This window comes from Quercus lobata, chromosome 8 (assembly GCF_001633185.2).
Source record: "Quercus lobata isolate SW786 chromosome 8, ValleyOak3.0 Primary Assembly, whole genome shotgun sequence".
Taxonomy (NCBI): Eukaryota; Viridiplantae; Streptophyta; class Magnoliopsida; order Fagales; family Fagaceae; genus Quercus; species Quercus lobata.
This window is the reverse complement of record NC_044911.1, coordinates 21,293,656-21,319,723: the sequence shown is the minus strand read 5'-3', so window position 1 is coordinate 21,319,723 and position 26,068 is coordinate 21,293,656. Positions and strand designations below refer to the sequence as shown.

Here is a 26,068-nt window from a genome sequence, read left to right as displayed (position 1 = left end):
AAATTTTGGTTACAAATTCTACTAAAAATCTTAACATGAACTTTAAAATTGCTGATATTGAATTGCTGATCTGGTCTTTGTTTCTGCAATTATTATTCCACAAAAATTGAAAAGTATGACGATTAGGCCGTCTGTATTGACAATTGAGTCAAAAGTCAAAAGTTCAAAGTTAGGAGGAATAATATTGAGGACAAGACCGTATATATATATATATATATATATAGTAAATTCCATAAACCACCTCTGAGATTTGGGTTAATACCAACTAGGTCCAAGATGTTTCAAAATTGACCACGTTGGTCCGTAAAGACATTTTGTCCCTTAAGGTCACTAACACCTTCTGTGCACCATTTTATTAAACATTTTTTTTCTTTTCTTCTTCTCACCCATGCTGAGCTCTCCTTTCTGTGTCTTTCTGATCTGGAGCTTTCTCCAAAAACCAAAAGCTAACCATGGCTGAGCCTTCATGACTCTATCTTTGATCAGCCTAAGTCTAAGGCTCCTCAACCATCAACTCTCCTCACTGAAAATCACTCTCTTCCCTATCTGATTCTCATTCCCTCAAAACCCTAAACCCACTCTTCGATCTATAAGCCAAAGGGCCTTAGACGACGTGTGGATTTTGGTGTGGATCGGCGTTGGAGTCTTTCCCTTCTCTCTCTCTCTTGTGGTCTTTGCGGCGGCGCCATCGTGTGTGTAAATGGTGATTCGTGGGTTTTGGTGTGGATCAACATTGAAGGGTTTTGGTTTTCTCTCTCGTGGTGTTTGTGATGGTGCCGTGGTGTGGGTTAGGGATGGTTAGGTTTCGATTGGCAGTGGTGGGTTTTCTGTGAGGGTGGTTGGTGGTGGACGGTCACAAAGCCACAGGGAGGAGCAAATTTTTTTTCTTGCTGAGGCCTATGAATTTGGGGTTTTTCTTAAGAGGATGTTTTGATTGATTGGGTTTTGGTCTTAGATTAGGATTTTTAGTTGAGAGGCTGATTTTTTGTCACAGTTCTTGATTCTTGATTGCATGTTCTGTGGTTTGGGTTTAAATTAGTTGTGTTTTCCTCCTCATTCAAAGAAAGTGAGTTTTGATTGTTGGTTTCATTCAAGCATTTTTGTTGTTGTTTGTTTACTAAGAAATAGAAGAGAGAGAGAGAAATGGTGCAGTTAGTGAGTAGAGACAAGGATGAGAGGTGAGTTAACGGGATTAGCGATTAAAATGTCTTCAAGGACAAAATTGTCTTTTTAGATGAAATTGGTAGGTTTTTAAATATTCTGGATTTAGTTGGATATTATCACAAACCTTAGGGGTGGTTTGTGAAATTTACGCAATATATTTTTTCTTTCTTGATAAGTGCGGGGATAGAATCTGGACAATAGCTTACAAAGAAACCTGAGTGCCCTTGGCGACGAGGTCATTGGCATTTTCATTACTATCTCTTTCTCTTTCTCCAACGCGTCATGCAATTGCTCCCCCAGAATTCATTATTTGACAAGACATTATTGTCTCCAAAATTAAAGGTATACAACCTTTGTTTCGACGTCTCCATCAACTATTGCAACTTGCAATATATATATATATATATATATATATATATATATATATATATATATCTTAGCCATTTAGAAGGAAAAACAAACAGAACAGTGCCACTCAATTATATATGCCTACATAGTTGTCAAAAATATGTGTATGTACTTGTCAAAATTGAATTAATATTTTAAATTGATTTTTAATATATCTTTATTGGGTATCATATTGTATTAATTTAGTACAATGTACAAACACATAATAATTTTTTTTTAAATTATAAATATACATTATATTGCATATATAAAAGGTATATTTATAATAAATTTGGAATATATTTAACTAATAACCAATTTAATAATCATTTATGTAATAATATTTAAGAAAACTAATTAAATTAATCAAATTAACATATGTTTATAACATATACATTTAAATGGATTAATAATTAATTTTAATAATTTTGCCTAGCCAACTTCATTTAAGTTATTGTTATCATCATGTTCATCATCTTGAAAAAATATTTCTTCCTTAACATTTTCTTCATCATCAGCAGCATTTACTATCTATTTTCTTCCTTTATTCTAATTTTTTTCTTTATATTATTCTTGGCATTCTTGCTTCTTAGACTAATAACAATAATAAAGAAAAAAAATTATATTTTCATTTAATTCATTATACATAGCATGGAAAAGAAATTTGCAAATATGAAAATGAAGTGTCAAGTGTATAGTTCAAATTTTGTAGGAGAAAGAGAAGAGGGGGAATAAACAAACAAAAAAAACTCATTTCAAATCCCCATGTTGATGCATTGTAAGATAGCTATAATTATCAATATGATACGATTCATATGATATGTCCCTAACTATGTATCATATGATTCATGAACACTTCCAATATGCCCTTACTGGACAAAAATTTTTGTGTACCATACAATAAGTATTATATGATACTAACAACAATGGGTGGAGACATAATCTGCAACTTTGTATATGAGAAAACACACAATTTCATCACTCGGGTCAACCACTTATTCTTGTTGGTGCTAGATGACTTATAAGGTTTAGCCAATAATAACTTTACTTAATAATAGAATCATTTAATAATTTTACTTTTCATTTGAAATTCACCAATCACCATTGTTAGCAGTAGCAAGTTGAGTTACAAAACTCTTGGCCTATCATAACTTTACTTAATAGAATAATTTAATAGCTTCAATTTATCACTTCAAAGCAAATTAATAATAGAATTTTTCTCATTAATTAATCATAGAAATAAAATAAACTAATTTACCTTAAATTTGGCATGTAAGAGAGTAAAAGAGTGATGATTTGTTGGTGATTGGTTGGAGAGAGACAGAGAGATGTTTGATGTAACTATGGAATGATTTTTTTTTTTGGGAAAAAATAATAGAAATACTCTTTTAAGTTATAGAGAGAAATAGAATAAAAGAAGGTATCGGCATGACTAAGGCTTAGTTTGGATTGGGCTAAAAACCAGTGCATCTGTGTCTGCGTTTTTTTTTCTTTTTTTTCATGCATTTTTAACTTTCCTAACTTTTTTAGCCTATCAGTGCATATCGTGTACTGTTTACGGACCCATAAATTTCACTTTTCAGTAACTTTTTTCATTAAAAATAGATCTCACGGTACTATTCACACATTTAAAAATTATTTTACTATAATGTTTTTCAATTTTCAGTTTCAGTTTTTGGTTTTTAGCTGTATTCAAATAGCTCCTAAGACTAAACATATTTATTTGTGTCTTCTTTAATTGGTATGAATTTTAAATTTAATATTTTTTATGGAAAAAAATAAAAATTAAAAGGAAAACGCATTTTTCTACTGCTGGAAATACAGAGTTCTGAAAGAACAAAATCTCCCGGGCACTCTGCCACCAGAACTGGTGAACTTGCCGTATCTTGAAGAAATGTAAGTACTAGTCAATATAACAAATAATTAACTTGTCTGTGTTTTTGTGATTTTCATCTCTTATTTATAATTTATGGCATCTCCTTATACAGTGACCTGACCCGTAACTACCTTAGCGGCACAATCCCTCAACAATGGGGCTCCTTCACAAGGCTTGTCAACATGTAGTCTCTCTCTCTGTCCCTGTGTGTGTGTGTGTGTTTTTTTTGTGACTTTCATATTGTTATTCATGGCTTCTCGTGTATTGCAGTTCTCTTCTTGGAAACCGGTTGACCGGTTCCATTCCCAAAGAGCTTGGAAATATCTCCACTCTCAAAAGTTTGTGAGTTCTTACTCTTACTGCACACCTCCACCATTTCACTCTGTTTCTATACAATGTATGATGCCCTCTTATTGATATTGAATTAGTTGAGTGGGTGTAGTGTGGATGTGTGATAAATCCCATGTTGAGGCAAATTTTGCAAAATAATATTATTTTGATAATAATGATTTAAATTGGTACTGTTTTGAAATCATTTGGGTATTTAGCAAAATCCAATTCTGAAGTGATGAGAAACACAATTGCTTAAAATTCAGTCAAGTCAGCTGAAATTGTGTTTTGAAAACGCAATTTTAAGTGATGAAATTGTTTCTCTAAAACATGATTTAATATTAGAGGCTAGATTCTCAAATAACTCGAAAACGGTACCAATTTAAATAAATAATATTTAAAAAGTATTTTTTGACAAAATTTCTCCTCATTTCAGGCATATACTAAATTAGTCATTTTAAAGTATAGCGCAAATGTGGCTAGCATTTTCCTTGTATATTTTGTTATAAAGGAATTCCAATTTGTTATCAACAGGGTCCTTGAGTTCAATATGCTTTCTGGAAGTCTTCCTAAAGAGCTTGGGAACCTAATCAATATAGAAAGGCTGTAAGACCCTTCATTTGAATTACTATATTTTAAAACTTATTGCATTATACTTTCTTTTTTTCTTTTGGTTGGCCTCCCTCCATGTAGTAAGATGTAAAAATGTCATTATGATCAAGCAAAATTGATTTACATTAATCTTTTTTTACTTGTATAAGTGTATTGATGCTTTTTATTTTTATTTTTTGACATAATGGCTTTTATCAATTGGTGTTGTTATTGTCATAGACACCTTACTTCAAACTCTTTTACTGGGGAGGTACCTGAAAAGTTTGCAGAGCTGATGACAATGAAAGAATTGTAAGCTTCAAGATACCTTTTTATTTTTTTTTATTTTTTATAACTATCTTGAAGATTTTATGCGTCTATTTTACCTTCTAAATTCACATATTGCTCCTCCCCCCAATAATGCAGTCGGATTGGTGATAATAATTTTTCTGGAAAGATACCCGATTTTATTAAGAATTGGAAAAAGCTCGAAAGACTGTGAGAATTTGACTTCTCTTTTTTATTTTTTTATTTTTTTATTTTTTAAGAAAAGAATTGAACATGATGTATTATTTACTTATTAAATCAAAATTTTCTTAACAACAGGTCGATTCAAGCAAGTGGTTTGAACGGGCCGATTCCTTTCCAAATTTCTTTTTTGGAACACTTAAAAGACTTGTCAGTGTGGCTTTATTATTCTGTAGCTATCAATTGTTTTATAGGCAACTGCATTTTTTTTTTTTATATACTTTTTACTCCTATTCGAATTTCGATATCTAGGAGAATTAGTGACTTAAGAGGACCCGAAGCAAATTTTCCGCCAATTCATGTTATGACAAAGATGAACAATCTGTGAGTTAGATACTTCAATTAAAAGTATGATTTTATTATTGTTATTATTTTGCAACTCAATATAAAATATTTGGTTTTGTTTCAGGATACTAAGGAGTTGCAATATTACTGGGCAACTACCTAACCTTGAGAAGATGATTAATCTGGAAACCTTGTCAGTATATAATTCTTTTTTACTTTCTGGTTTGCTGTACATTTTTTTTTTTTATGTCATGAAAGTCTGAAGAAAGCACACATGATGCTCTCTTTGATGGAATAGAAACTAAATTGTTAGTTTTTGTAGTAAACCTTGAATCCACTAAAGGTTTCCCTGAATTCACAAGGAGATAAGTGGAATCTACCAAAAAAATAATTTGACAAAAGTCTGTATTTTATTGATATTAATCTGAAAAAATGAATTATCTTTGGAGGCTACAATGTGTTTAAATAACAAATAGAAAACCTAAGACGGCTACAAAAGCATATAAAACCCTAATTTGACTAAAAAAAACATTAAAAACTTCTAAAACAAGAAAATAAATTACCTAAACCTAAAATAACAAAAATTACATAAAAAAACTAAAGTTAAATAATTACAAATATTAAATATTAAACCGTGTCCTACATCAAACCCCTCCACTTGAAACAAACTCGTCCTCAAGTTGATGGTCGAAATTTGTAATCTTCCGCTCCAAATAAACAAATACTTTAAATGCTTTAATGACTTGATCTGGTTCAGAATCTTGAATTCTTCATAAAGTGTAGCATAAAATTTATTCTCATCTACCTTCAATTATTTGCAACATCAATTAACAAAGGAGTAATAATAAAATTAAAATTTTCCACTCCAAGAAAATCAACATATTGTGTAATCATCTTCAACAGAACAACCGAAACCTGAGGATTGTGAGTTGTGGACCTATCCTTATATTTAACCTCAATTGGATCTTCCACAATGTTCTCAACAATTTCCATCTCTTGATTTCTGTTATTATCCACAATCAGCTCAACCTTCTTTTCTTTGACCTCTTCATCAAGTTTTTGGTAAGTGGTATCTTTAATCTTCAATCTTCAATTTAATAACTTGTTGCAATTCTTGATCTTTTTTAACCATTTCAAAATTTTCTTTAGAAATAGGTTGCTTCTTCTCAACCCTCAAACCCTTTCCTTTACTTGATACATGGACTTGACTGTGATAATTTTGGTTTTGTGGTTGACCTTCCATGTTTTGAACATATTGCTTTTCATATGAATATACTGATTTATAATCAACACTCGTATAATCTAGTATATCATAATAGTCATTAGAAAACTATAAATCAATTAATAACATTTGCATTCTTTGCCAAGAGCAGATTGGATGCTTACCTCGTTGCTTTCTATAGATTTGAATACCTTCCCACCATTCCTTTGCTTTATCGTCCAATTTATTAGATGCAAGCTTCACCTTTTCTTCATCTCAAATCTTCCAAAAATTAAAATACTCTTCCAAATTAAGAAGCCAGTCAATAAAATCCAACTTATACATTTCTCCATCAAAGAATGGAATTTTCTTGTAGTTAGGACTGTGTTGTTGAATATATTGATCATTGTTGTTCAGATATGATTTCCTAGTAAGAAGAGTAGCAATCATTTGCTTGATTTCGCCTATAATTTGCTGACTCTTTTCACGAAATTTATTATTCTCACAACGAGCCTCTTTATGAAACTCGAGGAACTCAACCCTAGTGACTAGTGAGGACTGGGTTGTTGACGTTGTCACCGCTGTCATTGTTGTGGTGGTCACCATCTCGTCGGTTAGCCATCAGACTAGGGTATGTCAAGGCTTTAATACCAACTGATGTCGCGGAAATCTGAAGAAAGCTCACACGATACTCTCTTAAATGGAATAGAAACTAAACTATTAGTTTCTGATAGTAAACCTCGAATCTACAAGGGGTTTTCCTGAATCCACAAGAAGATAATTGGAATCCACCAGAGAAAGAATTTGACAAAAGTTTGTATTTTATTGATAATAATCTGAAAAACTAAATTGCCTTTGGAGACTACAATGCGTTTGAATAACAAATAGAAAACCTAGGGTGGCTAGAAACCCTAAGGCGGCTTGCAAACCCTAAGACGGCTACAAAAACATATAAAACTTTGATTTGACTAAAAAAACACTTAAAACAAGAAAATAAATTACATAAGCCTAAAACAACAAAAATTACATAAAAATACTGAAGTTAAATAATTACAAATATTAAATATTAAACCATTTCCTACATCATTTTTCCTACTAAGTTAAGGGTTATGGCTAAATCAAATTATTGATTCTGCATTTTGGCTGTCTGATGGTAGCAATTATCCAAAAGTTTACACGCTGGTGTGCCTGTGTGCTCGCACACTTGCAGACAATTTTAACTACCAATCATGGATATAAATGAATGTATGGTGGCATAAGTACCAAGACATCTATATATACGCTGATGGACTATAAATCATTAAATCCAAATGTCTTTTTCCTTTTATTCCTTCTCAGAAAAGAGTACTATTTTTTTTAGGAGAATAAGGAAAAAGTGAATCTGGTGATTAACCAGTCAGTACTCAGAGGTTATGAAAATGAAGAGAAAGGCTTCTATGGTAAAATCATATCAGGAACCCACAAGAAGTGACATCCTTGAGAATTGAAATAAAATTTTTCTTTAACTTAATAGTAAAAAAAGAAAAAGAGTTGTATCTTAAAACTTTTTAGTTTCCTTTACCTCTGGAGCATTGCCATGTAAGCAAATGATATCTAAATGGCGAATGCCCATGTGGAACACAAGCGCACGGTTTTCTGTGTGCGTGTGTGTGTAAGTGAAGTGCATGTTTTGTGTCTCATTCCATTTCAAATGAATTAGATGCTTGATACAAGTATGTTTACTCAATAGATATTGTTGGTACATATTTTGTGAAATGATATGAATGAGGAGGAAAATGAAAATTTTGAAAAGCCATTTTGGCTCAAAGTTACCACTGCACATAAATCAAGTTCATTTTTATTTTCAGCTTCCTTGAAAGAAAAAAGAAGAATTTTTTGTTCTCATTTATTTAAAAACCAAATCATGCTCAAGTCTATGGTAGGATTCCACCCCTCCACCCAGCTTGCTTGTAAAAAGAAAAAGAAAAAAGAGAGATAAAAATGTATATGTTCATTTATTTAATAACCTAATCAAGTACAAGTCTCCAGTAGATATTTGTTTATGAGATAGTTATGTTAAATTAATAAATAGTCTTTTAGTGTTTATGAGATAGCTATGTTAAATTAATAAATGGTCTTTTAGTGCGTGTTTTTAATTTTTTTTTACATTTCTTTGCATTGCAAACTTATGTTATTTGCATATTACAATTTTTTGAGTAAATGATTTGGATTTTTTTTTTCCTATTTTGGGAGAGTTTTCTGTTTCACTAAAATTTGATTATATATAAGTTCTCTTGCAGGGACCTCAGCTTTAACAAACTAACTGGAGGAATTCCAGAAAGCTATGATCTTCTAACAAAGTTGGATTTCATGTAAGCATTTTGACTGCAAATGTAGACTTCCTTGCACCGAAGTAAACGCAGCTGTCTAAGGGGTTATGTGAAAATGTTTGATTTTGTTCCATTCTGAACATACCAAGTAGCTACGGTTAATAATAATAAAGGACTAATCCAATAGGCAGATCAACTTGTCAACATTACAAGCCACTATATCAATTTGATTAATTGAACAAATCCAAAATTTTGGCCTTAAAACATCTTGAGTAAGCTAAACAAGTCAAGTAATGATAACCTTTTTTGCATTAAATTAAAATGCAAGATGAATTTTAGGCCTAAAGTTGGCTAGTGTGTGCCTAATCAAATATGCTTGAAGGATAGAGTTATCAAAAAGCCTTTAGAGTAAAATCTGGCCATCCATAAAATGATTATTGAAGGTTTTTTTTTTTTTTTTTTGTTGGTGAGAAAGGATTATTGAAGTTAGATGTAGACCATTCTTGAGGTTCAAGTGATAACCTAATAGTAATGACATCCTTTATGGTGCCTTATGTCTGTGGGTCAAACCCCCCTCCCCATTTCCCCACTATCATTTACCTATATAAAATAAAATAAAAATTAAATGTAGACCCTCTTTATTGTCTTCTGAGTCAGAGTTCCTCTGTCATATGGTGGATGTAATTGATAGTCAGTCCTACTTCTATTGAATAGAGGTGGGGTCCCCATTTCTTTTTCCTCCAATTCACAGCTGTTAATATATGTTCCAAAAGCATGAGAATGTGTACATGCGTGTGTTTGTATTTCAAGTTAGCCATTTCATTGAGCTCAAAATTTGTGTCACTGGCAAGTCATATCAATGTGCCGTGAAATGCACAAAACTACATAAGTTGTTCTGAATCTTTTAGATTGAATTTGCTCAGGTATCTAACTGGAAACCTGCTAAGTGGACCAGTGCCTGGTTGGATATTGCTAAAGAAACACATAAGCATGTAAGCTTCCCATCCAAATTAATGTGAACGAGTTTGTATCATATGCATTAATTCGTTAAAGGGTAAATCATTAAAATGCATGCATTATTTGTTCCCCTTTACTTTGCTAACTCTTGTGGAGAATGTCTTGTATAATGTAGGCAATCTAGGTTTGACTGTACTCTCAACATCTGTTGATGACCACTGGTATTAAGTAGTTATTTGCATGTTTGGATATAATTTCTTCCATCTCATTTGTTGTGGATGGTTGTATATAAAGGAAATTTTTTTGCAATGAATATTGTTTCTTTAAAGGTTTTTTCTTTTTTGAGGGAATGTTTCTTTAAAGGTTAATTTACAAAACCATCTTGGATAGTTAATGTAACGCCCCAAATAAAAAATAATAAAAATCTATTCAATCTAAATAATCCATAAAAATATTAAACAAATGCAACCAGCAATCTAAAATCTCATCACAATTGTTGGAGCTCTAATCCCATAAAAAATAAAACATCCTCAAAAATAATTCTCAAGTACAATATTTAATACCATTAAAAATAATAATAACAAAATTCTCAGTTACACAAAATAAATTGTAATTGTTGTCTTCCAAGAATCTCTACTCCAATGATGCCTCTAATGTTTCTGTAGGGGTGGGGCGGGTGAGGCAACTCAGTAAGTGGAATTCACTAACATTTGGGTGTGGAAATGAACCTTTTAAATGAATAATCCATACAACAAAGTTATAGATTGCAAACCATCTATATTTTAGCATTAAATATCTCATATAAAAATATTATTATATTATGAATCATCATGATATGCCAACATTATCATATAAACAATCCCATGGCTTTTCTTGTGGTCAATGTTTACGCCCTGTGACAGGGTTGTGTGGTCCATTTTTTGGGACTAGAACACCCTTTTAATCCCCTTTCTGGGTGATTCCTTTGGAACCTAAAAGGGCACTCTCTTGTTAAAGAGCTTTTTATTTTTTATTTTTTATTTTTTATCCTCTATGGTATACTGTCTTGCTAAGGAGCTACCAAAAGTGTGTTGTCCTTTTTTTGGGACCGTGTCTTGCTATGGACTAGCTACAGTATGGTTATCTCTTGCTAAGGACTAAATACAATACTTAGCTTTTAATCACATATGGTTTAAATCAATTTTCAAAGTGCTCACAACAATAAGCTTCTCATCATATAAACTTAAAATGTCATTTGCCTTATCTATACGTACATATTTAAATATGTCAAAGTTTTCATATAATATCCACATCAAATATTTATTGAATGTAAAAAATATTTCTTTGTTATAAAAATAGTTTGATAGTCAAAACTATTTTTGGGGAAACCCCCAAATTAGTAAACAACACTTACCTCTTTATTTGCAAAATGAAATCAACCACCCTTAAGTAACAATAAATCCATAGAATTATTTAGAACCTAGCAACACCGGTCCATCAATTTACACAAATTTGCCACTTAAAAACCTGTTTTCATGCTTAAATAGTATAACTCTGGACAACACTAATATTTCCAAAATTCCAAAAATTTTCATATATTTACTTACTGTCCAGTTCACTTTCAGCTTTGATCCAGTTGTTCTATGTCACAAATTTTCACTATCTATCAATTGGCGTGAATGTACAGCAACTCTATGGAACTCTAGCATGTCATTATGTGTCTAGTCATCATATAATCTACTATTCCTTATAGTATGTTTGTAATTGATCAATCTAATAGCCTATGGAGGACCATTCAATGACATACGGCTATATACACTTTGTCAAGTCTAATATAATAACAAAGACAAAATTGAGCTACAAAATTGGTTATAGTTTTAAGTTACAACCTTACTTAATATCTTTTTATTGAAGATGAATTTTGATAAATTCACCATTGGATTACATTTTCTTATATCCTCTATGATTGCAAAATTTCTAGAAAATTAAAGATCAATAACTATGTTATTAATAAATTGTTTAAATTACAAGTTTTTGTAATTTAAAATTATGCATAAAATATAAGCTTATAGATCATATAGTAAAGAATATTTAATTGACACAAAATTTGACATGTGTATTGAGAATGTAAAGAACATGCAATTTAACGGTTGGATTTTTAAACTATGTAGTAATATTTATTTTATTGAGTAATATTGTAGTTTTAAGTTACAACCAATTTTGTAGCTAGATTTTGTCCTAAGAACAATCATAGGACACATTTTCCCATTAACATACTTACAAGATTAGATTGATAAAGCCAATGCCTATTTCTCTATTAGCTACCAAAATGATAAATGTACAGACCCAAGTCTTCCTATAATTGTGGGGACAAGAATACTATTAGACTATGAATAATTCCAACTTTCCAAGATTACAGTAGAAACAAAATCAAACATTGAGGGGATTACTTGAAATTCCAGAAGAAAATAACATAAATCGTGTGGTGCTGCTAAAAGAGGGGAAACCTCTTATTTATGTACACAAAGCTCAAGGATAAAAGGTTAGGGTTTTTAAGCTTATCAAGGCTCATATATTTACTTATGCTATTTCTCTTGGGCCTCTTGTTCCACTATAATTATCTTATTTAAAAATCTTAGACCCAAATAAATTAAATCCATTTAATTATGGGCCTTCTCTTTTATTTATATGTATATGAAATAAATTAGTAATAAAATCATGGGGTGTTATAGTTAATCAATTGCAGCATAAAAATATATTAAATAGTGGAGAGTTCATAGGAAACATGTTGCCTATACCTATACACTTCCCTAGCATTTTGCAGAACTCATAAAAGTAATGTGGGGATTCCAAAAATTTCTAAATGTTTCCTACTCTCCATAGTCTTCAGCTATCGTATATTCATTCAAAAAAAAAAAAAAATTCATATATTCGATAAAATTTTAATCACTTAATTGCTTGAGGAGCCTATCACTTCAAAAGCCTAATCTTGTACTTCTATGTGATCTTATCCTTTGCACTGATGCACATAAATTATCTAATGCCACGCAATCCGCCCATTCATCATCCAAGAATCGAACTTGATGAGCCGTATCACTAATCTCCAGCTATCGTATTATATATCCTTTTTAACTTCAAATTTTAAATTTTAGTATCTTTGTATAGTTCATAGTTTAACATGAAGGAAAGAATCTCCTTATTTTAGGTTAGCTCTTATGATCTTGATATTTGCATACGGGTTGGTTATTTACATTATCAAAATACACAAAGGTATATTGGGCTTAGGTAATGTAATGGCAAGCATCTTTCCCATATAAGAGTGGTTTAGCTTATATGTGGGAGTTTGGATGAAAGCTTTATCTCCTAAAATATGTAGGATTGGGTTTCACAGAATTAAAAATGAAATATATTACCCCTTCCATACATGTTATCAATTATCCTGTGTAAATAAAAGATTATTATTCATGCTTCATTTTTTTAGATAATGAATTATATCATAACTTTTATGTGCAGTGACCTTTCATATAACAACTTTTCCAATGGAAGCTTAGTTTGCAAAAGCCAAGACGTGTAAGAATGCTTTTGTCTGTGTGAGTGTGATCTTTTATTTACTAGCTAAGCTTTGGACTTGGTGATATTTTATGTAGGAACTTGTTTACAGCCTCTTCAAATGGGAGCGACACGTAAGTTTTTAAGTTCACCTTTGAAAGCATGTATTACAAAGTTTTTTTGATATTAACTTTCTGGTATATTGTCTTGATTCTTTTTCTTTTTCTTTTTTTTATATTGATAATCTTCAATGTAATATTGTCTTGATTCATGTAACATATATTTAATCACAATGTAATATTGCTGACTTGCTTTGGTACCGGATTGCCTTATCAGTGGAGATATTTCGTGTTGGAGAAGCTCTTGTCCAGAAAGTAAGTTCTTGTCTGCGCTATTATAAAATTGATTTAGTATAAAATTCTTCAAGATTGTTATGCTCATGTTTGCTTTGGTTCAGATCTGTACCAGTTCCCCAAATATACCCTGAAGGGATTTTTCTCACACTTTGTAACCGTACTAAATAATGAATCTGTTTTAAGAGATCCTACTTTACATCTAAATTTTAAAATTCTAGTATGCTACACAATTTTGCGGTTGTTAAACCATTTTACAGTTTCAAGTCTTTCTTACAGACATGCAGTCTTTAACGTGACTGGGCACTAGCCGTGTTTTAATTTTTGTGTTTGGAATTGAGGACCCCTCCCTTGCTTGTGGCCCCCAAGATTGGAAATTTATTGTAAATGCTTCCAAATTTATGAATCTTTCTCATCTAATTTATGTCTTACTAATCGTATTAAATTTTAATAAATCTTCTAAATTTGATCTTTCTGAAGTCTGCAAAATAATGCTATTTAATTGGTATTGAACTTTTGTTGTTTGGATCCATTTGTAGCCTTCATGTAGTTGTCTGGCTATCTAACAGTGCCATAAGTCTCATTGGATATATTAACACATGAGGGCACCCTCGTAAGAGTACTAAACACAAGAATGAGCAGTGTCCATGAATGACTGTCTCATTTGGCTTGATTCAGCACCAAATGAAACTGTCCCATCGCACACTTCACCCCCCATCACCCCCCGCCCCCAAAAAAAGGGAAAATAATATTTTTCCTTACATAATTTGCATTAATATTAATTTGAATATGTTTAAAATGTTTAGCTGTTACTAATCCATTTTTCCTATTTCCCCAGTTGTCAACTTCCTCCGTATAAATTGTGGTGGACCAGAAGTAACTATAAATGGAAATAAATACGATGATGATAGTACAGAACCAGTTGGAGCTTCAAAATTCCTCAAGAGAATAAATTGGGCATATAGCAGCACTGGTAACTTCATGGATGATGGCCAAACAACAGACAAATATATTTTGGAAAATTCCTCCAAACTCTCTATGGCTAATCCTGAACTATACATGAATGCACGCCTTTCTCCTCTGTCTCTTACTTATTATGCTTTTTGTTTGGGAACTGGAACTTACAAAATAAACCTCCATTTTGCGGAGATAAAGTTCACCAATGATACTACATATAGCAGCTTGGGAAGGCGTGTATTTGATATTTATATTCAGGTATCTAATGACATTATGATCTGACCTTCATCAACCAAAGTTCTTATGTTTATAGCTTGTTACTAGCTGGTCACTAACATGTTTAGAATATTGAAGGGAGAGCTAGTGGAGAAGGATTTCAATATTGCAGATGAAGCTGGTGGAGTTGGCATGGAAGTCATAAAACATTATCTTGCAGTTGTGAATAATAACACCTTAGAGATCCGTTTTTATTGGGCCGGGAAGGGTACAACTAGCATCCCTGATAGAGGAGTCTATGGTCCTCTTATTTCGGCAATTTCTGTTCATCCTGGTAGGTTTAGACCTTGCATTAGCTTCTTGTAATCAATTTTGGACTCTAGGTAATAGACCATATATTAACTTGCAAATCCATGTTTATCTTCATTCTATAAATTCAACATTGTCAAGAAATTCTTTTAGGATAATGCCCTAGGATCTACAATCTACTCATTTATTTAACTATGTGACTAAAGTCTTTTGGGTTTTGGCTTTTCAATCAGGAAATTTTTTTTTTTTTTTGGGGTCTAATTTTATTAGTTTGATATATAGGACCCTAGAATGTGTCTAAATTATTAATGCATTCCTTCATCAGTATGTGGGTACAAATGCCACAGAATTCAGATGGAGTGGATTTTATTTTTATTTTGTTTCATAAAATCTCTACTGGATTCAGGACAAATTAAGCTGATAATTGTCCTTGTGTTTTGAAAAACAGTCATGTTCATTTAAATTTAGAATTTGAGAAAAGAGTGAGTCTTGATTATTTCTTCATCGAAGTGGTTGTAATGGTTTTGATGGTTTTTTGTGTTCCTTTATGCATTACATAGTTGGCTGGATAATGATTTTACCCCCTTTCTGAGATCTAATATTATATCTTTTGAACTATTTCTTCAAATAGACTCTACAAATGGCAGCGGTGTATCAGTAAGAGTAGTAGTTGGAATAGTGGCTGTAGGAGCATTTGTTCTATTTCTGGTTCTGGGTATCCTCTGGTGGAAAGGCTGTCTAGGACAGAAGAGCAGAATGGGACAAGGTATTTAGTATTGTAAATGAATATTGATCTGTTCCTAAGGAAAACTTATATGTTCATTGAATTGGATTTTGCATTGGAGCTTTTTGCTTGTGTATATATGTCCCTGATACGCATGCTTGTAGAATGACTTGAACTATTCAAAACATAATAAAATGATTAAATATTTACTATTTTATGCTGCTACGATACATCATTTTGCCTGAATGCCTGTCGTAGGAATTGACTGCATATGGGTGTTTTAAAACTTTTGATTTATAACATCTGCTCAAATGTTTTGTCAAAACCTTAAAAAAGTGTACAAATTTTCAATTTTCCTAGATATAATTCATATTTTAATTTGATTCTTCTACAGATCTAAAGGGTTTAGACTTGCAAACTGGTTCGTTTACCTTGAGGCAAATCAGAGCTGCCACCAACAACTTTGATGTTTCCAATAAAGTTGGAGAAGGTGGTTTTGGTTCTGTTTATAAGGTATTTAACACTAAATTTACCATTGATATATTCTATTTGAACTTTCATTATTGAGTTTTGACTCAAAAATAAATCTATCCTTGTTGCAGTTTCTTCCTTCTAATAGATGTCAGAAATTTTGTTCTCACAGGGCCTCCTATCAGATGGTACAGCGATTGCAGTAAAGCAGCTTTCTTCCAAATCAAAGCAAGGAAATCGCGAGTTTGTGAATGAGATAGGCATGATTTCTGCTCTTCAACACCCTCATCTTGTTAAGCTCTATGGATGTTGCATTGAAGGAAATCAACTATTGCTAGTATATGAGTATATGGAAAACAACAGCCTTGCTCGAGCTTTGTTTGGTAAACATTTACTTTGTACACTTGATGTTTTTGGTAATTGTATTTACATGCTGTAAGTAAGATAATGTACATATGTATAATTGACGAATTTCTATTAAATTTGATAAATTTAAGGCTTAGAAGAATGCCAATTGAAGTTGGATTGGACAACAAGGTATAAGATCTGTGTTGGGATTGCAAGAGGTTTGGCTTATCTTCATGAGGAGTCAAGATTGAAGATTGTTCATAGAGACATCAAGGCTACTAATGTTCTGCTTGATAAATATCTTAATCCTAAGATATCTGACTTTGGTTTGGCCAAGCTTGATGAAGAAGATAATACACACATAAGCACCCGCATCGCTGGAACTTAGTGAGTTACTATCTTTGTTAATTTCTCTTTTAAGAATATTATAAAAAGGTTCTGATTATAAAATTTTATTTATATAAGGGAAAAATAGGTTTTTTTTTGGTAAGAGAATTTCAGAAGGATAATGGTTATGTGACATTAGGACAACAATAGCAACAACAATAACAACCAATTCTTAATCTCAAAATATAAGGGTTGGCTATAGATCCTCATTAGAGTAGTTAGAGTTGGCCAAATGCATTCTTTTTTACCATCCTATACTATTTGAAGTCATTCATTGTTACCTTCTTAATTGACATGTCCATTTCATTAATAGGAACAATCCTGTCTTTCATTATATATGCACTTATTTATATTAACACCCTCATTTTAGTTATGCTAATTTTATGAACATGTTGCTTCTCAACTACTCAAAATTTGTACCTAAAAAAAAAAAAAACCAATTGCACATTCAGTACCATAGAGCATAACTACTCTTACAAAAATTTTCCTTTAACTATTCTACTATTGCTCCTTATGCCCTTCTCTACTTCATCCACAATGCATTCGTATTCTCTTCATTCTTTTCATCTTTATGAAATTATGGGAAACTGATTCTAAAGATATACCTATTCTTTAATAAGAATGAGATACACAATGATCATATTCTATGTCTCTTAAATTCATACCTTCTTCAATATCAACTAAACCCACATAAACTGTAGCTAAAGCATGGATGTACGTTGATTCTACATTCTACACACAAGCACTGTCTTCCAAGTTTATTGACATGGTCTCATTTTTGCTACCATGATCATATAATAATCACGTTTGTAAATTTGATTATATAATAGTTGCACCATTTATGTGGTTAAAGCATAGACTACTGTTGTCATGTATCATGTTCGTTGTAATAATCAGAATGAGATACGCAATGATCGAATTATATGGGTGAAAATCCCATTTTGGTCCCTACATTTTTTACTCATTATTAATTTTGTCCATATATTTTAGTAGCAGTCAATCTAGTCCATGTTATTTTCAACTTGCAGTCAATTTAGTCTGTGTTATTTTCAATTTGTAATCATCATGGGTCCAAATTTTGGTTATTTTTAGTTGCTGAGTTGATTGTGTCTAACGAAGTTGGAAATTGGTAAATTTTATTTGTGTTTTTGTATTTGGTTGCCAAGAAAGTTCAAGAAAATGCAAGAAAGGCAGTGATTTGACTATAGAGACTAAATTGACTATATGTTGAAAATAATAAAAACCAAATTGACTGCTACTAAAATGTAGGGACTAAATTGACAATAACCCCTAAATGTAGAGACCAAAATGATATTTTCAACTATATATGTGTCTTGTATAATAAATTCATTCATTTTTTATCAAGTATACCCACACAAACTCTAAATGTAGCAGGAGAATGGATATATAATTGTTCAGAAAAAACTTAGATATAGTATCTTAGGTACCTTCCTAATATTCAGTTATTTGTCTATTTAACCAAAACACTATATGGCATTAATGCTATCTATTTCTTTCTTTCTTCTTTTTTGTTTTCCCCCGTATGTGTTAACACCATATGCACAAAAACACGAGAGACACCCCAGAACCCTAATCTCTCTTGACTTCTTAGTTCTCACCCTCAATCACTAACTTATAAGTTTTTGAAGAAATCAAGCTTTGCTCGCATCTTTCTCTCCTCCTTTCAAAAGTGCCCACGTCTACCACTCTAAAATTTTAACATAGCTAAACTTTACGGAACACGTAAAGAAGTCATGTGCCCAAACCCAGAACAAGCATTGCAGGCATTGAACTTACATTGGAGAGCCGATAACCGATTAAAAAAACTTATATTTTATGGGGAAAATAATGTCATCCACAAAAGACTTTGAATTTCAATTTGTCAACAACTCTAGAGATTGTCCCCATTCCCCAACTGCACATAATAGACCCTATAATGAAAGAAGGGGTGGATATGAAATAGAGGAGGGAAACCGAACTTACCTTGATGACTTGATTTCTAGCTCTCCTTCCAATTTTGATCACCAACTAAATCCTTTGAGTTCCACCTCTAATTTGAGATCCAACCACTACCACTCCTATTAGGGAAACCCTACCAAAAGGTGCTTGATTCCTGTTCAAGAAGGTATGAGTGCTTGATTTGTTACTAGATAAGAGAGAAGAGAGGAATTGAAAGAGGAATCATTTTAATGGGAAGGAGTTGAATTTCTCTCATGGAATTGTTTTTTTTTTTTTTTTTTTGATCTTACGGGGAAACAAAAGTCAGATGGTGTTTACATTGTTTAGTATTTTGGTTAAGTAATTTTAAAAAGGTACCTAAGGAACTATACTTAATGTACTGTATTTAAGTTTTTTCCTGGTTGTTTTATGTCCTACACACAACAAGCACAACCTTCAAAGTTTATTGACATGTTCTCATAAATGTCAGCATTATCACATATTAATCATTTTGGTGTAGTTGATTATAGTCATCAACCATCAACATATTGTGTGTTTGCCAAAAACCTAATGTAATAAGCATAACGGATCTGTGATTAAAGGCCAAAGTCACGTTTGAAATAGAAGACACATAGAGAGAGTTAGAGAGTTCTATGTGTTATAGCTTATGACGCTATAGTGGTGTGCCTCAAATTTTATAACATGTTGACTTGTTGTAAGGAGGTGTTAAGGAATCCCATATTAGTTTAGTTTAAGTTTGTTTATGGATTTATGTAGTCGTTAGACCTCTCCACCTACTAGCTTAATCCTTTCTAAAAAAAACCTTTATCCTTTTGTTATATTGGAAATGGAAAGCATGCGGTCTGCCAAGAGGGTGAGTTGGATGTTCATGACTTGGGTCTCCCTAGCCGATATTTGGTCACTGGAAGCACGATTTCACTGTTGAAAGCTGCCCTCTAAAATTAAGGAAGGTGGTGGTGGTTTACTTGAAACCGACCTCATTTGATTTTTTTATTGGCTATGAAGTTGGGGTTATTAGCACACAAAGAGAAGAAATTGTGCATCGGTGGTTATTATGGAATTGGAAAATTCCATCAGTTTTGTGAGGATTTAGAGCTAGGATTTGCCCTCCTCAAATCCTAGGTTAAAATCCAAGTGGAAATTTTGAATTCCAGCACCAGAATTTGTAAATATTGAATTTTGAATCCCCACATAAACCCAAATGTTGACTATGATTGATGCACCCAAACACACTATCTTTCTCAACTTGCCCCTCTCTCTAGAAAATGCAAGTATTCATTTTCTTGCATCAGAAATGGTCCATTGATACAGACAATCAATAAGAGTTGGTCTAGTTTTGATGCAGGGCCTTCTTGCCACATTTCATTGGTTACTTTAGTTATCCTTAAGTCTTTGAAGTTTTTAGGTTAGAAAGTTGTTGGTTCAATTTTAATTAAGTATATAAGGGCAACTTGGTAATTTACAGATTTTCTGGAATGGGTTGTCAGTGGCTATTGGAAAGGCCCATGAGTCTTATTTTGTGTTTTGAATCCTTTTCCTATTTGGTTTTGAAGTTCTAAGTGTTCTTTGTTATTAATAATCCTAGTCTTTATAGAATTAGGTTATTTAGGAGTCCCAGTCCATCTAGAAAAGGTTTTGATAGTGGCTTATATTAAGATTTTATTGTAGTCAATAATATTCATAATGAAACTGATTCTAATAAGTTTCCCACAACTTATTTTAATCTTTGAGAGTGTGATTGGCTTCTCCTACTTAGTGTGATTGGCTAGGGTTTACCTTTCTTTAAATCTTGTTTTATTCACAATTTTAACACCAAACATCCATCAACATCAATCCTAATTCAAGAACCTTTCAAAAGCTCATCAAGAAATCCAATTTAGTGTTGAATTCCTAAAAAACCTACATCATGACTACAACTTTTCTTTCATTCCCCCTCTTCCTATTCAATTTTGGTTTGGTTGTTTTCTTACAAATTCCCTTTAGATTGCATCATATATGAAAAAATTCCCTTTAGATTGTTTTCTTAGTGTGCTAGAGTAGTAACAATTAACCTTCTAAAAGTCATATAGGTCACAATTTTGGGTTACTTATCAGCTTAACTTATCTTTATACCAAAAAGATATGGACAATGCCATGTTCATGAGTATCTATAACATCAACCAATGGATGTTTCTATGTTGTATATGTGGCCAACAAGTAAACACTCAAGCCAGTCTAAGAAATCCCACATTGTCCTGTATCATTATAGCCAAAAACAATCTGAAAGAAAATCCTTCATTTCTTTTCACATAGTCTCGAGACGTATCGAAGAATTTGTTCCATTGCTAATTTGCTACTACATCAACAAAACCAACAGCATGCTGCTATCGATGTCAACATCTCACTGAGACAATTATCTTTATTTAGGAAATTTTAATTTAATATTTGTAAAGGTTGCAACTCTAGAGGTGGCTGGACTATGGCTTATGGCACCATGAATTTGGTCCATGAAGTTTTTGTTGGTTTTTCGAAGCATTTCTTCTTGATCTTCAACCTATGGAGACTTTTCATCTTACTTTTACACAGGCTTTTATTTAGGAACTTCATTGATGAATTCACAAATGCTTCATTACATGACATCAAACTCACAAGAATTTTGATTGTTTGAAGGAAAGTATTGTGGAAACACATCTAGAATAGAAGACATTTAGGGAAACTATTTGTTAATCAAGGAAGAAAAGGAGAGAAAATCAAGGGAATTTTTACACTCAGTTTGGTTTGAAGGAAATGGGTGAGGAAACAAAAGGGAAAAAAAAAATGTTTATAGTAAAATTTTAATATTTAGCTTAATGCAAGAAAAATGTTTTGAGTATCTTGCAATTCAACTCTGTTGAAATATTGCTATAATAAGCATTCATCTACCTATAAAAGAAGGGGGAAAACATTGAAATATTCTTGGCTGAAAAAGTTGTGCATAATTTTATGTTATTACAGTGGATATATGGCACCTGAGTACGCAATGCGGGGTTATTTGACTGATAAAGCAGATGTTTATAGTTTTGGAGTTGTTTCCTTGGAAATTGTTAGTGGGAGGAGCAACACTAGTCACCGACCAAAGGAGGAACCTTTTAATCTTCTTGATTGGGTAAGTTTGATCTTTTACTCTTTTCCTTTTATTGCTTTTTATTGTTCTTGTTTAAGTTTTATTTCGGCTCTTTATGTTTTTGAGAAACGCAAATTAGGAGATGTTTTTTATATACACGAGTTTATAGATGTTTAAGGTCATTTTGATTTATGCCATATATGTTTAAAATTTTGGATTTAAAGCCCTACTATTAGATATTGGTTTGATTCAAGCCCTTCCGCCTATATTCATTACTGAAACTTAAGCTCAAAAAGACAATTTTAATGCGCCAAAACTATGTCATTTTGTCTAAGTCAAGAAAAAAAGTCCATATCCAATTTAATTTTTTTTTTTTTTCTTGCAAATAGCCTTGTAGCTCTACAAGTAGTTCTTAGCACTTTTAACCAAGAAAGCTTATAGCATGGTTTGAAAAAAAGACTAGACTGGTTGGTTCAATTGATTCAATAGTGAACCAGTGCTAATACCGCTTAGGATTTTCACAAAAACCGGTAATGCATAAAAAGTCTGCTCAAAATCGGAGAACCAGTGGTTTAATTGTTGGAATTGGCAACTGGGATGGTTGAATTGGTTCTGAGTGAAGAGAGATTTTTCAGGTCTGATCACATATTTGGTCAACGATTTGAATGACTGAAGTGGTTAAGGAGAATGCAGAGAATAGGAGAAGATAGATCTTGGATCTAAACGAACAATAACTGTAAACAATTTCGCTGGAAAGGAATCTCAAGACTTGGATTTGAAGTTTGCGATGCGAGTGGTGTAGTTGCTAGTATTATTCTTTGCAACTTATTCGTTAGATTATAGACTTCAAGCTTTAGATGACTCTATAAAATATTTTTATTGTGTGGCTTCTTTTTTTCCATCATTTGTATGGCTCTCTTTCAACTTGCAATACACGGTACAAGTTATAATCATAATAAAAAAATGCCTAAATTCCATTAACTTATCCTGAGATTTAGGTTAATACTAACTAAGTTTAAGATATTTCAAAATTGATCAATTTGGTCTCTAAACCTAACTTAGTCTCTAAACACTATTAGGCATGTTAGTAATTTTTTTCTTCTCCCTTATGGCTTGTTTCGATTGAGAGGAGAGGGAGAGGGAGAGGGAGAGGGAGAGGGAGTAAGGGGGAGTAGAGTAAAGTTGGCTGAATATTAGGCCTATTTCCGGCCAACTCTACTCTACTCTCCCTCTCTCCCCCTTAATCAAAACTGACTATTAGGGACCAAATTGGGTTTAATCGGTCAGTTTTGAAATGTTTTGAACTTGTTTGGTATTAGCCCAAACCTCAGAGTATGTTATTGGAATTAATCCTGTAAAAATAAAAAAAAATAAAAAATAGAAAGAAAGAAAGAAAGAAGAAGAAGAAGAAAGTGAAAACTATTTGGTTCTTCTCCCATATGATATTATATTATTATCCCATAATTGTGACAATAATTTTATTGTTTTATATTTTTCTTTTGGTTCAATTACTCCTAAAAGATCTTTTCCTTTTTTAGATTTTCTTTGTTAAAACATTTAGAACATAATATTGCTTCCATTTTTTTTAATTATCTAAAATATTTTCTAGTAAATATTCTTAGTTATTATAAATATATAATTTATTTGGTTAATTTAATAATTATTTATTAAATTATTTATGATGTTACCGGTTCGACCTCTGTTGGACTAGAGAATTGGGAACCAGTCCCCTTTTCAATTCTTTCTCTATTCTAGTTTTTAAAACCATTGTTTAGTTCGAATCCCCTCTAGCTCTCAATTTGGGTTAACTGAGTCGAAGTGACGTCACTAATCATGATGACCATGATTACAGCACTTAGCCGATCAAACCACCTAATCTCAAAATCCTGAAGAGCCTCTCTACATGATCGACCCATAATCTCTTTGCACTGCCTAAATTGAGAGCCTTGAAGTCGAATTCAAAAAACACAATAGGCTTTAGCTATTTGAATTTCACTCTATTTAGATGCCTAGAAACGTTAGGATTTGAATTCTTTTCTTTTCTTTTTGATTTTTTAGTTTTTATGTATTTATTTTCTTCAAAAATATTTAAAAATTTTTTGTTAGGCTATTTAATTTATGTGAAATAATTAAAATGACATGTCATGATTTTGTTGGACCAATTAGTTTCACGTGACAAGCAAAAGTGGTATTTAACAGTGACATTATCGAAGGGCATGGATGAAAGGGCTTATATCAAAACATTAAATAACATTAAAGGTTCAAATCTAAATTTTTAAACATTAGGGAGAAAATCTAAATGTACCCATACTCTAAGGGCTCAGTTGACAATCTAAAATTTTGATGGTCACATTTTCATTTAAGGCTAATTCCATGTTGATAAAAAGTTTTATAGTCAATGTTAAGAAATTTAACTTTTTATTTTACTCACTCATTCCTAAATTCTTCTTTCTTATTTATATACTGGCTAAATATATGTCAATATGTCTTTATTCCCAATGTGGGTGTAGGTTGTTGACTAGTAGCAAGTTTAGATGTGTCTCTACCAAGAGCCTTGTAGCTCAATTGACATCTCTTTGTGTTTCTAACAGAGACATTTAGGATTTAATCTTCGTCCTCCATTATAAATTATTGAATTTATTAAAATAAAATTTTGAAAGTTGAACTCTAAGGTGGCAAGATTTAAAATTCTTTGTTTTTATGTTCCTGTCTCTAGGCACATCTTTTGAAAGAGGAAGGGAATTTAATTAAGCTAGTTGATCCAAGGTTGGGCTCAGACTATAGCAAAGAAGAGGCGATGGTCATGATCCATGTGGCTCTCCTATGCACTAATGTTTCTTCAGCAGCTAGACCCACCATGTCTTCAATTGTGAGCATGCTCGAAGGCAACATTATTGTTCCGGATTTGGTTTCAGATATGAGTTTATTACGTGATGAAATGAAAGCGAAGGAACTGCAAAAGTATTATCAAATCAATGAGGAAATCAATATGAGTGAGAGCACAAGGCGAACAATGTCAATGGATGGCCCGTGGACTGCTACTTCTTCATCTGCTGCTGATCTCTACCCAATCAATCCAGATTCTGGTCTCTTGGAAAATAGATTTTAGAGAATCTTAAAGGTTTCTCATCATTTCTTAATGTTACAAATGATTTGATGCCTAACTATTTTAAGAACCATGAAGTTGAAATCATAGCACTTTATGTTTTTGGTTATTTTTTCAAAACTCTGTGGAGAGCGAGACACAATATTGATATATGGTGGAATTCCCTTGCAAGATGAGGATGATAATAAAAACTAGCCTCCTTACACAAGAAAAGTGCATGTTCAGAGGCTTTTGCCATTTTTTTTTACATGATTTTGCATTTAAGAATTTGAAAAAAGTTATTGTTTTGGTAAAAGAGAAAAATGTTTTGACTATTTTAATCTTAACCCTTCGTGGTCTAGAGTCTATAAAAGGGAGGTGTTTGACAAGAGCTTTACTAAACAAGGTTCCACATTAGCTACAACCCTATATTTATTTCCTTAATGTTCTGCCTTACCCAATTGTTGTTAGACCATGTGTGATGCTCCAAGTTGATTAAATATTAAGTGTGTTGTGTGAGTGTGTTTTGAGTCCTACATCAGGCATATGTTGGGTTAATCTAGGTTTTATCAACAACTAAAATGAGTCTCCACCATTGATACTGGAATTGTAAAGGAATACCCAAACTAAATAATGTCTTACATCCCAAATATCAAATAAGAGATTCTCTTACCTGATTCAAGAGTTGGATTTTGAATATGCAATTGATTATCCATCCAACCTCCCATTGATTTTAAAATTGTCAATCTAACATTTCATAACTTGAAGTTTCAAGCTCCATTCCTCTGGTTTAAAGGTCCACTCCTCTAGTAACAAAAGTGTAGAGGCTTTGCTAGGAAAGGTTTAAATTTTTCTCCAAGTCAATTTAAGAAAATGTGCAACATTGTAGCAAGAATAAGGTTTATAATTTATAGAAAATTCCCCCAAGTCAGTAAACTCTAGACAAATTTAAGGTCCTAAAATTTTTTTAATACTAACTCAATTAAAATTTCATTCTAAATTTAAGACTCGGATTGTTAAG

The 26,068-nt window shown here is 32.1% G+C and overlaps 1 protein-coding gene across 5 annotated transcripts; it reads left to right on the top strand.

Annotated features, from left to right (window-relative positions):
• The first annotated feature begins 272 nt into the window (after nucleotides 1-272).
• On the top strand, nucleotides 273-25,315 carry LOC115955761 (probable leucine-rich repeat receptor-like serine/threonine-protein kinase At3g14840). Of its 5 annotated transcripts, XM_031074078.1 has the most exons (23): nucleotides 273-1,506; nucleotides 3,376-3,447; nucleotides 3,540-3,611; nucleotides 3,698-3,765; nucleotides 4,292-4,363; nucleotides 4,589-4,660; nucleotides 4,775-4,846; nucleotides 4,955-5,026; nucleotides 5,129-5,200; nucleotides 5,286-5,354; nucleotides 8,642-8,713; nucleotides 9,595-9,663; nucleotides 13,121-13,177; nucleotides 13,255-13,290; nucleotides 13,493-13,530; nucleotides 14,348-14,724; nucleotides 14,821-15,016; nucleotides 15,623-15,757; nucleotides 16,110-16,228; nucleotides 16,359-16,569; nucleotides 16,684-16,921; nucleotides 21,854-22,004; nucleotides 24,679-25,315. In XM_031074078.1, the coding sequence occupies exons 3-23, from the start codon at nucleotides 3,582-3,584 to the stop codon at nucleotides 25,069-25,071; spliced, it is 2,619 nt and encodes an 872-aa protein (XP_030929938.1). In that variant the 5' UTR covers nucleotides 273-1,506; nucleotides 3,376-3,447; nucleotides 3,540-3,581; the 3' UTR covers nucleotides 25,072-25,315. The 5 variants fall into 5 exon arrangements, with proteins under 5 accessions (XP_030929938.1, XP_030929939.1, XP_030929942.1 ...); XM_031074079.1 differs by lacking the exon at nucleotides 13,121-13,177 and having other exon boundaries at nucleotides 274-1,506; XM_031074082.1 differs by lacking the exons at nucleotides 4,775-4,846; nucleotides 4,955-5,026 and having other exon boundaries at nucleotides 274-1,506.
• The last annotated feature ends 753 nt before the right edge of the window (nucleotides 25,316-26,068 follow it).